This window comes from Vicugna pacos, chromosome 7 (assembly GCF_048564905.1).
Source record: "Vicugna pacos chromosome 7, VicPac4, whole genome shotgun sequence".
NCBI classification, from domain to species: Eukaryota; Metazoa; Chordata; class Mammalia; order Artiodactyla; family Camelidae; genus Vicugna; species Vicugna pacos.
This window is the reverse complement of record NC_132993.1, coordinates 25435839-25450851: the sequence shown is the minus strand read 5'-3', so window position 1 is coordinate 25450851 and position 15013 is coordinate 25435839. Positions and strand designations below refer to the sequence as shown.

The 15013-nt window shown below is 36.1% G+C and overlaps 1 protein-coding gene across 8 annotated transcripts in view; it reads right to left on the bottom strand.

Annotated features, from left to right (window-relative positions):
* Positions 1-15013, bottom strand: part of CADPS2 (calcium dependent secretion activator 2) — a 447742-nt gene that overhangs the window by 135941 nt on the left and 296788 nt on the right. For all 8 annotated transcript variants that reach the window (XM_072964582.1, XM_072964580.1, XM_072964581.1 and 5 more), the window contains 3 exons: positions 12554-12662; positions 11255-11455; positions 1657-1793 (listed from right to left, as the gene is read on the bottom strand). In XM_072964582.1, the coding sequence (XP_072820683.1) occupies positions 1657-1793; positions 11255-11455; positions 12554-12662 (447 nt within the window). The remainder of the gene's footprint in view (positions 1-1656; positions 1794-11254; positions 11456-12553; positions 12663-15013) is intronic.

Below are 15013 nucleotides of genomic sequence, written 5' to 3'. Positions count from 1 at the left end.
GGACAGGGTGGGGTTGAGCCGGTTTATAAAATGTTTCAGTGGATTACATGGATTAATTCAAGATAAAAAAGAGAAAGAAGAGGGAATGGAGAGTTTTCCTAAGGGGCAGTATAATTGTGCAAGAGAAGGAAAAGAATCGTGAGAAATGCAGGAAGATGACACTGCAATTAGGGGGGGAAATAAAGAAAGAGGAGAAAAAAGAAGACCAGAATATCATTCCTATAGCAATGGTGCAGGCACTGCACTAGACATACTCCATATAATCTTTAGTATTTGGAACCATCATGCTTGGTAGGTATTATGAGCTCACATTACAGATATATAAGCTGAAGTTCACAGATGGTCAGTGAATTAATCAAAACCATCCTGCAAATCAGCTGCTGAGCCATGACTTACATCCAGCGTCACCCTGTCCTTCAAACACTCTCTCTAATCGCACCTACCGTCTAGGTGCAGTGGAAGACACTGAAGGGTTCTCCTCATGCTCCGTATACATGTGGGGTCATCCACATAATCGAAATAACTTTTGGCAATTCAGTAACTAACCCCACTGAGTGGAATCCAGGAGGAAGGTGTTCCTTATTGAGGTTCACTCTGTGGGCTCCTCCATGGAAATTCATTATAGCGTTTTGTGATGACTCGTTTTACTCTCCGTGTAATTGTAAAGTCTGGGCTGGATCTGGTTTCAGCTACACAATTACATGTTGAATGACACTTTGTAAAGAGTCTATAAGTGAATTAATGAACGCTCAGTGTGATCACAGCAGCACGCTGTTTCGTTTCTTCCTGTCTACTGAAACATCTCTGATGTGCTGAGGGCACATCCCGTCTAAAACCTTATTTTTAAGAAAGTGTAACTTCACTGCATGCAGCTGCCACATTCAGCAGCCAAAAGACTTAGCAGTGATAGAAACAGGCATATTCTGGCTGGAAAAATTCCAGAGGAATTGCCACTAAGAAAATAAATCCTTGAATTTAAAGGCACATATGCTTCTTAGGCTATAGTTGAATGCTCACATTCTGAGGAGTCAAGTATTCCTTCCAAATGTAAATTATACTTTGTATCCTAAATTTTGGCTGGTTTAAGTACAAACAAGGTAGCAGTTTAGCTACTTGATCTAATTCCTTTTTTTTTTTTTAAGGAATTCAAATGATCTTCGGAGGCTTAGATGACACTAAAGCTTTCCTCTGTTACAAGAGCCCCTGTCATATTGTTTATCCCACTGATTCTCCCTTCTGTCCCTTAGGCTGTCTTTCTAGGAACAAAAGAGAGACATGAACAATATCAACATTGGTGAGCAGAATTTAAACCTTAAGATGTCTATACAGGTGTCAGCAAATCCTAGCACAGAGGATTTTTTAATCTTTATCCAAGCCTTCTATTTTCATTCCGCCTTCTCCGGAGGGACCGAGAAACCACAGTTCAGCAGGGTCTGTCCGAGTCCATTCTCCTGTCTATTGAGTGGCACAGCAGTGGTCTTCAAGTGTATAATTTTCAAATTGGGAAGCAATCGATTGGGATCCTTTACCCCTAAACTCCAACTATAGTTATTAGACGAGTCGTGGATAATAGGTCGCTTCATGGCAACTATTTCTCACTTTTAAAAATCTTTCACTCTAACCTATAGCGGATGAGACAGACAGGTTTGTACTAACCAAGCAAGAATAGGAATCATTCAGTCTGTGATCCAAAGTCTGCCTCTGCAGTATTCTAAAAAGGAAGTCATGGTCAAGCTTGCAGGGATTTGCAGAAATGAACTCATCCATCCCATGTTTCTGAAAACGGTCTGCATCTGTAAATTCAGAAAAGCATGTTGAATACATTTATTTTTCTGATTTAATAATGGGTAATGGTATTAAGTTTCTAAAATTAATTAATTTTTATTTTCAGATTTTTTTTGAGGGGGCAGGGGGATTAAGTTTATTTCTTTTTTTATTTTTAGAGGAGGGACTGGGGATTGAATCCAGCTAAGCACACACTCTACCACAATGGTGGTTTTTAAATAACACAAAATGTATGCCTCGTGATGACAGAAGACTATCCTCCGTGGCATAAAATACGGCGCCAAGAATTCAGCTTATTAATGTAAATTGCAATTTTGGGAGGAGCTTAAATAAAAATGACAGGGAAAAATCTGCCCATCATTTGGCATGAGGAAATTTTATTTTCATTCAAAGCTACTTCAAATATCCATCTCAGAAATAACCTTTTTTTTTTTCTGCCAATTTTAAGAAAAGTTGGTGCATTTAAAGTCTATATTTACTGAAGGAACTGCCTGGAAAAGAACCCAGGCCTATTCATACTAAAACAAAACAAAACAAAACAAAAAACAAACCACAAAGACGGCTGGATGCCTGCTTTCCAAATGGCAAACTAGGGCAGAAATGAACACACTAGCTTCAGCTGGATCACTTCCAGTCTTTTTTGTAGGGAGCTTTTAATGGGACTAAGTTTAATGTAGAAATGGCAATGAATGCTCTCAGGCTTCGAGTTTAAGACATACGAAAAAGGGAGCATCGTGTTTGTGCAAATATGCAGACAAAGCACAACGTCCCAAATGGCACTTCAGTCAAAGGCCCAAATTTATTGTTCTTTCCAGATTGCATCTTTCAACGCCTATAGACCCTGCGGGTTTATCAAAAGGCAAGCTTTTATGATTGCTTTCATTAATGGTATGTTTTGTCAAAGTCTTCAATGTGAGTTATTTGCTAAGGAGAGAGAGAGAGAGGAGAGCCACAGACCACCCCAAAGGAGTGCTGGGGTGTTACCACATTAGCTCCGTTAGAGATGGTAGCGCGTATTGGGCAAGCAATCAGTTATCAAGATAAAAGTGGGCTCTCCTCACAATGGTGGAGCCGAGGCTCCATTGTTCCTTAAAATTCACAGATAGATCCCATTTCTGGTCATCACAAGCAGCAGGGTCCTAAATGTAAGCTAAATGTAGTTTTTAAAAACCCTATATGGTACAACCCTAAAATTGCAAAGGAAAGGAGACAAAAGTTTATTGATTAAACCCAATTATAGAGTCAGGCTCATAATAAAACTCAATATTGATCTGTGGACATGATGCTAACATAATCAGTCACATTTAGATATTTAGCCCAGATCCTATTGATCCATGTCAAGTTCAACTTTCAGCCATACTTGTGGATGGGAGAACTATATAATTCAAGCTGAAGGGTCTTCAGAATCCCATGTTGAAAAAAAAAGATACACAAACTAATTTATATCTCACATCAATGACAGATATCAAAAGGTGACTGCGGCAAGCAAGCAATGAATGGCCATTTATTGATGATGTCAGGTATGAGCTTCGGCTCTTTGGGGAAAGTAGCATATGTATTCTTTTGCATTTAATGATTACTTACCTGAGAGATTAAATACATTACATGTGGTAAATTAGTATTAATTGGATGAACACTAAACTAAAGTGCTTTTCTTGAACGGAGAAATGAGACAATCCAACTTCTTTTGTATTTTACTTATGTCTGATAGTCTTTTAATATAAAGTTAAATATATGATAATGTGAAATCATATTAAATGAGTAAGAGGCAGAATATTGAAAAACGCAAGGTGCACATATTATAAAATCAAAGATTATTTTGTATTTTAAAGAATTTGTCTTAGAATCTTCATCCTTCCATTTATGTGTAAAAAAAATTTTTTAGTACCACCTTTATGAAATTAAATTACTAGTTTTATAAAACATCTGCTGAATTTTATTCATTATTTCTTTCTCCAGAGAAGGTCATAACAAGAAGTTAAAAATAACACCCACTAATGGTTTATCTGTTGAGAACAGGATATGTAACAAGTTTCAGAGAAAAAATCCATAATTCTCCTTTTACTATGAAGGTTTGTAAAAGCAAATTCTTATTTTAAAACAATGGGTATACAGTCTTTAAATAAAATGTACAAGTTCCTGAAAAAAAAAGTCTATAGTTCATTTTTATGATTGTCATATTTTTAAAAATGAATTTACCTTATGAAGTATTTTTCTCACGAAATATAATTCTAAACCGTATATTTACTAACATGATAAGCCTTTCCAGATCGCACACATGAATGGAAAGGTACTTTTCCAGCAATTACCACTAATGATCAAAACAATATTCATGATAGCAATTTAAGCCACAAACACAGACTGTTTATTGACAATGAAAAAATATACAGGCAAACAAACCCACTAAAATTTTTATTAAGCAACAACAATCTACAATCTCTCCGGGGCTATAATTCTATGAAAGTAAAATGTACTCTTTGGGATTATTCCTTCTTCAAACACAGGCTGTGAAGACAAGCCTCTCTACTCCATTTCTAGGTCTGATCAGCACAATTCAAAATATTTTATGCAAATATACTTCACCATGCACTATTTTACCACGAGTTTCCATGAATTGATGAATAAAAATCAATTGAAAAGGCAACAGTTTTGATCACCCTGTGTGAGAAATCTTTCACTTTAAAATTCTCTCATGAACTAAAGTAAAATAAGAAAATAACTCTCATTAAAATATCTAGTTTCTTATTTTTATAAAAGAATATTTTCATGTAGTTTCCTCTGGTCATACGTATCTTTCTTTAACCATTAGGGTAACGCAGAGGTATCATTTGGATCAAATGGAAAACTTGCTTTAAAACTGAGTTATACTCAATTATCTTCAATCGATGTTTATTATAACAAAAACTATGGTGACCAGTTTTAAACAAAATTATTCATGAAACTACCAAATGTTCAGTGACAACTCAGTTCAGTTCAGTTTGTCTTCTGAAACAATATAAGAAAATCATCCAAAGAAACCAACAAGATATGAGCTAAAACAATGTACCTGCAAAACTGTCATAAATTGTGATGATTAACCTATGGACTAAGTACAGATGTGGGACATGGTAATTGAGGATACTGGTGGAGAGTTTCTATGGTAACAGTTAGATATATGCTCCAGCGTCTTTAGGTGGTACTGTCACCAGGTGTGGTAAACGTGGATGGAATAAAACCCAAATTGAGAAAGACTATGATTCGCTATAGGTTTGAGAAATTATGGTGCTTTATTCAAATGGAGCCTGAAATTGAAAATTTTTTCATTAGGGGAATAGCTGTTGGAAGTCAAGAGAAAAGAATAGTAAGTAGGCTGGCAGTATCAATTTAAACAGTTAACATTGACTTGAAAATAGCCAGCAGAGAAAGCCACGTGAGGTCTATTAGCAAGCTGGCAGGTCCCACTGCAGCGGAAGGGCTATTTGGTGGGTGCTGAACACAGCCAGCTCCTGTGTGCTCAGGCATCCAAGTCCCAGGAAGAGCACTTACGTCAGAGTTCAGAATGTGAGAAGGGGAAAAATTATTAACTGAAATGTTTCTCTTTTCTTTGCAACTGATGCTAAGAATGCTGCTTTTTTTTTTTTTCCTTTTCCTGGTGGTGTGAGAGATCAGGGATATAAAAGGGAAAGCGGAAGAAGCAGAGTTGGGGTAAGGGGTGAGGGGACCACTGTAGAAGAGGAGGTCATTTATTAGCCTCTGAGACCACTCAGGACCTCAGAGTCCAGGCCTGGGACTCAAGCACCAAAAGGACGAAGAAGAGGATGCTGCTAGCTAAGAGACTGTCTCCTTCTCTGCAAAATCTTGAGCTAAACTAAGCAGCAAAGGGACCTTTTGAAATACAATAACGTGTTTTAAAATTATCCTAAGCTTAGGAGTTTGCTTATAGCTGTACTGACCACTACCCACATTTGATTAGACTTTCCTTTTAGCTCCAACTCTCACTGAGCTGAAAAATTTACAGCAAGTTAAATGTGGCACAGAGACATATCAGTTCTCTATTCACAGCACCTGACAGCCTTTAAGGTGAAGAGTTTAACATTTTAAATGTTTATGTAGAGTTATCTGGTTGGTATAATCATGGACAAATGTTTTATGCAGAAGACCTAGCAGAAATGGTTGATAGATATATTAATGAGAAGTTTGTTCACACCTCTATTATTGATCCAAATAATTTCTTAGCTTGTTTTGGTAAATTGATTAAAAATGGATGTATAGATTTACACATCCTGCTTTCTGCAGCAAATAATAAATAAGTAGCATTTTTACATGATGACAATTTTAATCAATACACACAGACCTATAATCATAGGCAAAGTAAGCCAATATTCAATATTTATTTGAAATAATATATTCAATGTAAAATAGGACATACTTTATAAAGGGTGAAATTCAACTTATTAGATGAGGAGAACTCACTTATAAAATTAAATGTAAGTTTGCACTCTGATTTAAGAATCTTTTAAAAATTTAGCTTAAAATTTAAAAGAAGGTAAGTATTCCTGTTCATTTTTGACATTAATTTATTGTTGGAAGTCAACTAGGTCTGTGTTCTATTGTGTTATATAACATACATATTATGTTATATGCCTAAATGAGAGAAAAAATGAAAACAAAAAGGTGCCTGCATAGTATTTTGTTGGAGACAGCAAAGAAGGATAGTTTAACCAATCAACGTCTGTCAGTACGGCAAAAGGCAGTGCACTATTTGAAGCTGAAAAATTGGGTAACACTCCCCCAACCCCACTTCAGTTCACCCTCTTCCCTAGAATATCTATATGTCCTGTAAGTCAAAGAAATAAGGAAGTAGAACAGATCTGCTTATTGAATAAATCTATAAATACCTACTATAATTTTTAATTTAAAAAAGATAACATTGTTATCCCTAGTAAGTTAGATTTTATACATTTATTATTTTATTCTGACTATCCCTAAACATTCAGTATGCATAGTTTTAAAAATGAGCTTTATCTTTTTTAAGTTATAAATAGATACTTCAAAGAAAATTCAGGAAACAGAGGAAATAAATTAGCAACTAGTCCCTCCAATTAAACTCATCCACTATAAATATCTAAGGCATAATTCTACCTATATTTTGAAATTGTTTTTTGACAGAGTGGAAATACTATCACATATATAATCTGCATTTTTCCATTTAACATTGTAGAGCATTTTTTTGCATGCTATTGTAACAGCTTCATAGCCATTTCCTTTAGGCCCATGTGAATGATAAATACCAGGTTGTTCCTACTTTTCTGTTGTGGCAAAAAAGATACTTTGGTTTCATGAAAGTAAAGTTAATGTAAATATTCTGGGTTTGTCTAGAAAGCAGGAGACTGACACTATAAGCAAGATCATATTACTTCAAAAAAATCCTATAACTACAAAAATTTTAATAGAGTAAAACAGAAAAAAAAATCATGAAAATACTTACCCTTACCAGCTATAGGTCAGCAAAGAAATGAGAAACATATTTAAATGGGTTAGGAATGTATACACTTCTAGTCATTTTAATCTTATGTTATTTTCTGTTCCCATTAATGACTCTAAAAGTTGTTCTTGCAAGAGATGATCAAGAAAGAAAAAAGAAAATAAAGAAGAAGAAGGAATAGTACGGGATTCAAGGAAGGGAGGAAAAGACTAAAGGCAAAAAAAATTGCTCTCTGGGGCAGTCCAGCGGCATCTCTGAGAGGTCACAGCCAGCACTCTCATTCCCACAAGGCAGAAACACATTTTTCTTTCTTATTTCCTCTCCTTTCCATTTTTTTTTAAAGAAAGATAAAACAGCAAGGTCTGCTCTGATAGAAAACTTCACTAACAGCCCAGAATTCAAGAAAGCCCTTAACAGAACTGGAAGTTTGGCTTTTTAGAACAAGTACAGCTTCTTAAACAAGTCAGTCAAGAGGCTAGAAAATTCAGTTCCACTAAGACCAATCAATACATTGTTATCTAATAGGAAGGTTTTGTTAGAAGGAAATTATATGGATATCTGAATCAACTGATTACCAGATCCTTTATTCATTAATTCTGCATCTTGTAGCCATGATTTTAATGTCCTAGGCTCGTGATTTCCAACCACTTTTCCTGCCACTCTGTGAGATGGATGACACCTGTTGTGACATCAGCACACTCCCTGGGTATTCCTTGCACTTAGAATGCGAAGAAAAAATACTGGAACACAAGCAAATGAGGGAGACATTTTCCCAAAAGTAATTTTCCAGTTACTGTAATTCATCAGTTCTCCAATGGGGGTAAATCTTCCCCATCCTTGTCCGTGCCCCCTGGAACGTTTGGCCATGTCTCTAGAGATATTTTGGGTTGTCAGACCTGGGGTGGGGAGTTTGGTCGAGGGATGGGTTGCTGCTGGCATTTAGTAGGTAGCAGCCAGAGGTGATGCCAAATATCCTATAATACATAGAACAGCCCTCCTCCCTCCAAACCCCTGAAACAAAGAATTATCTGCCCAAAATGATAATTATGCCGAGATAGAGAAATATTGCTCTAACTTACAAAAAAGATAATCATCTGCCAATATGAGGTAAATAAACCAGAAAGGGAAAGAAAAATACCATATGATATCACTTATATGTGGAATCTAAAAAAAGAGGACACTAATGAACTCATCTACAAAACAGAAATAGATTCGTAGACATAGTCAACAGTCTTATGGTTATCAGGCGAAAGTGGGTGGGAAGGGATAAATTTGGGAGTTTGAGATTTGCAAATGTTAGCCACTATATATAAAAATAGATAAAAACCAAATTTCTTCTGTATGGCACAGGGAACTATGTTCAATATCTTGTAATAACCTTTAATGAAAAAGAATATAAAAATGAATATATGTATGTATATGTATGACTGGGACGTTGTATCCCACCAGAAATTGATACCTTGTAACTGACTACACTTCAATTAAAAAAAAAAAAAAAGATTAACCCTCTCCCTGAAACAACTAAAATTTCATGAAAAAATATTTTAAAAGTTCTCAAAACTTTGGACATCATAAAACATAGGAGTGATTCCTGAGACGCAGGGAACAAAATACGATGAGCCTTATAGTTGATCAGGTTAATGCCAGGAGAAACTTTCAAAGCTGTGGCTCAGGGAAGAAGAACCCAGGAAGAGCTAGGGGTCTCCCTGAGCTGAGTAGATGGAGCTGACAGTTCAGAAAAACCAAGGCGGATGGAGTTTGCAGGAAAGAGCCCTGTCCCCTCTCCCCGCCACGTTCTCTAAGTCAGTTGAATACTGACCACCCCTTGCATATGAGGCAACAATCTGAGGAGGGGGAGAAGACCACCCTGAAGGATCAGAGGGGACAGTGCCCCCGACTCGCACAGGGCCTGTGACAGTGCTGGTTCCCAACAGCCAGAAGACAAAAGCCCACATTTCACCGATCATCAGCGGGGGTCCTTAAGAGGAATCTTGGTCCAGAACTGGAGACAATCAATCCTCGACTAGAGGCTACTTGGTCCCACCTGACAAAACCTGCAAGGACCAAACTCCTTGCAAGTCATTTAAATGTGTCCTAGAATAAAACTCAAGAACATTTTCGTGGAGAAAACCACAGCAAGGCACATCATAATCAAATTGCCAGTGTTTAAGAGAAAACCTTTAAAGCAGCTAGAGAGGGAGAAAAAACATCTATGTACAGAGGAGCAAACAAACGTGATAGCACATTTCTTATGGGGACGGGGTGGGGGAGAAGCAAGTTAGCAGAGTGGAGCAGTGTCTTTGAAGTACTGAAAGAAAAATGTTTTTCAAAACGAAGGTAAAAGAAAGACATTCTCATACGTAAAAAAGCGGAAAGCACTACAAGAAAAGGCGAGGGAAGTCCTTCAAGAAGTAAAATATCTTCAAGACAATAAAAAGTGCTGGGAAAATAACTTAGCCAAGCCGTTGAGTTCATAACATTTTCTCTTATTATTTAAATTCTTTTAAAAGGTAATTGCCTGTTCAAGGCATAGTAATGATATCAGTGTATTACGGGATTTACAACATGTGTAGAAGTAGAATGTATGACCAGAATGGCCCACAGGGGCCAGAAGGGAGAAACGGAATACAATTGTAAACTGCATACACTATGAATGAAGTGACAATCACTTGAAGATGAATTCTGCTAAGTTTTTGAAAATGTACACTTTGAAACCCAGAGCACAGAGGAGACTGGAGTTGAGTTCATATTCCATCTTTATTTGGCCGAAAGTGCCTTTGTTTAAGATGCCTGAATGTAATGTTAATGGGTATCTAAAAAGAACAGAAAGTAATTGTTTGATGGATGAAAAGTAGAGGACAATGATGAATCTCAAAATGTTGCCCTCTTGGAGCTGAATCTTGAGATTAAAAGGGTGTTGAATGAAAAGTCATAATTTGAGCTTATAGTTAAAGACAAACTAATTAATTACATGACAGGAGGAACCAGAGGAGTTTTGGAAAGGAGTGTGACAAGTTAAAACATTTGGTTTAGTGATTATTAAAGCTAAGTTTGAAAATGTTCCTATCATCATTATTACACAATTTGTTATTAATTACTTGTAAATTAAAATGGAAAATGTACTTCTTAATGTCTGAAATTAGCATACAGAAACTAACATGAATATTAAGGCATTAGAAAAAGAAAGTTGCCTTGATGACTTTTTTTTTCAATCTATAACAGAAAATAGCCCTGTTATCCTTGTTAGTTGTTGAGAACAACTCTAGAAAGTGATGGTTCATCATTTTGGTATTCTGGAATCCTATCAATGCCTATTTGATTTTGCCATACTTTCCCCATTCCTATAGAACACACAAGTTAAAATTACAATAAGTTAAAATAAATTTTCTTTTGAGACGTTTTGGAGAATTTTCTTTTTTCTTTTCTTTTTTCAATTGAGTTATAGTCAGTTTACAATGTTGTATCTATTTCCAGTGTAGAGCACACTTTTTCAGTTATACATGAACATATATATATTCATTGTCACATTCTTTTTCACTGTGAGCTACCAAAAGATCTTGTATAAATTTCTCTGTGCTATACAGTATAATCTTGTTTATCTATTCTACATTTTAAAATCCCAGTCTGTCCCTTCCCACTCCCTCCCCCCTGGCAACCACAAGTTTGTATTCTATGCCTATGCGTCTGTTTCTGTTTTGTATTTCTGTTCTTTTATTATTATTTTTTTTTTTGGAGTTGGAGAATTTTCTTATCTGCTCTTGAGATTCCCAGAGCCACCCCAGTGCTTGGCAAATTCATGACTGGAAACCACAGGCACTGTTTACTCCCAGTTTGTGTCAAAAATTATAGATAACTGATTTTGTGACTACTAAAATGAATTATTTTTATTCAATTAGGAATCAGTTAGTGATGTAAACTACAATACTGAACAAATTTGCCTCAGACAGTTTTATATCTTATTAAGGTTATTAATTGATAATCAAATTATTTTTCAACGAAACTTACAAAGCTGAGCATCTGCATGGAGAGTCCCTCCTTTCGGGTTCAGCTTCTGGGTTTGAACGGCAGGAACGGGTTTATATGATTGGCCTGTGGCCCGATACATGGCTTGAACCCACAATATTCTATCCTGTTCATCATCACTGGCAAATATTACAGTGTCTCCTTCTTTAACAGCATTGAAGAACATCTGACCACCCTGAAGGCCTGTCGAGGAAACATGACACTGGTCAGAACTTACATAACGTGCAGGTTTTAATCTCACTCGCTAGATGGTCTCATGGAAAAGAACTGACTTGGTATCTGCAGCTCAATGCCTTAAATCATTTTCAGTTGAGGTTCAAATCCACAATCCAAGGATTGAAGGGAACCCATAAGAGAAAGACTCTCAGTTCCATATCACTTTGGAAATTAAAAATAGCTTAAGGAACAGTTCATAACACAGCAGCATTCCGCCAGACAGACAAGCCTACGCCAGGGGAATGCAGAGCAAAGTCTGATATTTCATGCCCCAGAGAAGAGAGTCCTTATCTGCTGGCACATTTCTCATTCTATATGCCAGAGATAATATATATGACCAGGCTAGCAGAAAAAAATACGTGTAAGATAAAAATGATACTTACATTGTATAGTATTTTACTTTTGCCAGATTCTTTCACAGAGAAGGTATCTTGCATTTTAAGTGATTAGTGAACAGGATCACAAACTTCTATTTTTAATCTATTTATATTAGTTTCTTAATCTCTATTTGCTAGTATCTATATATTTCTTCACCTCACTTTATTAATTTCATTAATCTCCATATATTAATTAACTCATTGATTCATATTCATTCACTCACTCACTCATTAATCCCAGACACTAAGTGTCCAGTACTATATTAATATATTAGAAGGGAGGGAAAGAAGGACAAGAATGTGTTGTTGGAGAGAAAATGAGTAGAATATAACATATAGGAATTCATTAGCCAATTCTTTCCCTATTTCTGTCTGTTGTACTTTTTTGCTTTTCAGTAAAGAAGCTTCTGTAAGCACTGCTGGTATTTCTCATATAATGTTTCTATTACAGTAACTTTCACATATTTCATTCATCCTTGTACTAAGATAACAGAGGTGATGAGTTACGGCTAAAACTAAGTAGCTCTCATAAAGATGTAATTTAAATCCCACCAAGTCTTGTCTAGGTATATAAATGAAATATGTACCAGTCATTGAGTGGCATTTGAAATGGAGAACAGACACAGGATATTTATGAGAATTTAATGAATACGTGAGAGGCAGGGGAAGTGATTCAACTAAGAATTACCCGGGTGGGGATCTGTATAATCCACTGTGTATCCTTCAAGCTGCATTAATTCTTGAGGTTCGGACTTTTTTTCTCTGTAACTGCACATAGCGAAGGTGTACTGGCTAACCTGTATGAGAAAAAAAGTTCACGTATTGGTTGCATTCAATTATCTTTTAGCTGTTTCTTTATCAGAAGACTCTTTGCCCCTCCTCAAAAAAGAAACATATGATTTGCATATAAATCTTTAAACGTTAGCATTTTTTGAAAACTTGCTCAGAGATTAAAGCACTTTTCATTCCTCAGTTTACAGTCAGGTTTTCATGCCTAGGAGCCAGCATTTACCAAACTGATGATCTGCTGTCCGAGATTCTATAAACTATTAATAGAAGAGCAATAAAAAATAGTCATGCTAAAAGTAAGTTTCGGAACATAAAACTCTCAGAAAACATAGGCAGAACATTCTTTGACATTAACTGTAGGAATGTATTTTTTGGATTCGTCTCCTAAAGCAAAATAAATAAAAGCAAAAATAAACAAAGAGGACTGAATTAAACCTAAAAGCTTTTGCACAGAAAAGGAAACATTCAACAAAATGAAAACACAACCTATGGAATGGGAGAAAATATTTACAAATAATATGACCTATAAGGGGTTAATATCCAACATATATAAACAGCTCGTACAACTCAACATCAAAAATACAAACAACCTAATTTTCAAAAAATGGGCAGAAGACCTGAACAGACATTTTTCCAAAGAGGAAATACAGATGGCCAACAGACACATGAAAAGATGTTCAACATTGCCAATCATTAGGAAAATGCAAATCAAAACCACAATGAGGTATCACCTCACACCTGTCAGAATGGCTATCATCCAAAAGAACACAAATAATAAATGTTGGTAAGAACGTAGAGAAAAGGGAACCCTTGTCCACTGTTGGTGGGAATATAAATTGGTGCAGCCACTATGGAAACTAGTATGGAGGTTTCTCAAAAACCAAAAAATACAACTACCATGAGACCCAGCAATTCTATTCCTGGTGTATATCTGAAAGAAATAAGAACACCAATTTGAAAAGATACATGCATCCCAATGTTAATAGCAGCATTATTTACAATTGCCAAGATAGGGAAGCAACCTAACTTGCTTCAACAGATGAATGGATAAAGAACTGATTTATATATACAATGGAATAATATACCCAGCCGTAAAAAGATGAAATTTTTGCCATTTACAGCAATATATATGGACTTGGAGGGTATTCTGCTAAGTGAAATAAATCAGACAGAAAGATAAATACCATATGATATCACTTACATGTAGAATCTAAAAACTCCAACAAACTAGTGAATTCAACAAACAAACAAACAAAAGAAGCAGATTCACAGATAAAGAGATACAAACTAGTAGTTACCAGTAGGAAGCTGGGAGGGGGAGAGGCAATATAGGTAGGGCATTAATAGGTACAAACAACTATGCTTAAAATAAGCTACAAGGATATATTGTGCAACATAAAGAAGATTGCCAATAATTTATAACTATAAATAGAGTATATCCTTTAAACATTTTGATTCACTGTATTTAACACCTGTAACTTTTATACTGAACATCAACTATACTTCAGTAACAAAAGTTTGAGAATCATCGGGTTAAATAAAGACCGAAAGATTTCTTTTCCTGCAGGTTTCTTAGGAACTTTACTATGCTGACATACATTCTGAATCCCCCAGAATGAGACATGAGGTACATCCTCAAACATAAAACCATGGAACCACATTTTCAAGCACATGTATTTCAAAATTTAACCGAAGTAAAAAAAGATCTCAATAAATGTTGGGAATGTACTGGGCCACAAAACCGAGCACAGGAAGGTGCTGGGTGGGGTTAAGTTTTTGGGAGCCAAAGACCCAACATGGTCAAGACCTGCTTTGTCTCTCCATTCTGCTTCCCTTGTGGAATTGGCTTCATGTTCTTGTCCTGAAGTCTCCCTGGGCTAGAACCACAGCTGCCAACTGCTCTGCAGTCACCTCTCTGATTGTTCCAGGTCAGGCACAAGGCCACATGTGGACGAATCACTGTGGCCAAGAGGCAAAAGGATCATTGTTTCCCTACACTGGGTTAAGAGCTCACATCTGTGGCAGACTGTTGAATGCTATGATGGGCAGGGCCTTAGAAGTTCCTCCAAAATGGAGAGGAACCATTCCCAGCAGGAGAAAAGGATGTTTGGTGGATTGATAAACATCCAAATTGGAAAAATACCCTACAACACAGGATTCCAGGGAAAACATTTTGCTTAACGAGATTTCCCTTTCCCACTTTTAAACAGAAAATAAAACTAAGAAAATATAAGCATACTGTTTAGTAGACAAAGATTTTAAAGAGGACTCAAAAGGGAACAAATCATGAAAGAAAAAAGATTACATAAACTACTATTAAAATTAAGAGATTTTCCTCATTAAAGGGTACCATGAAGAA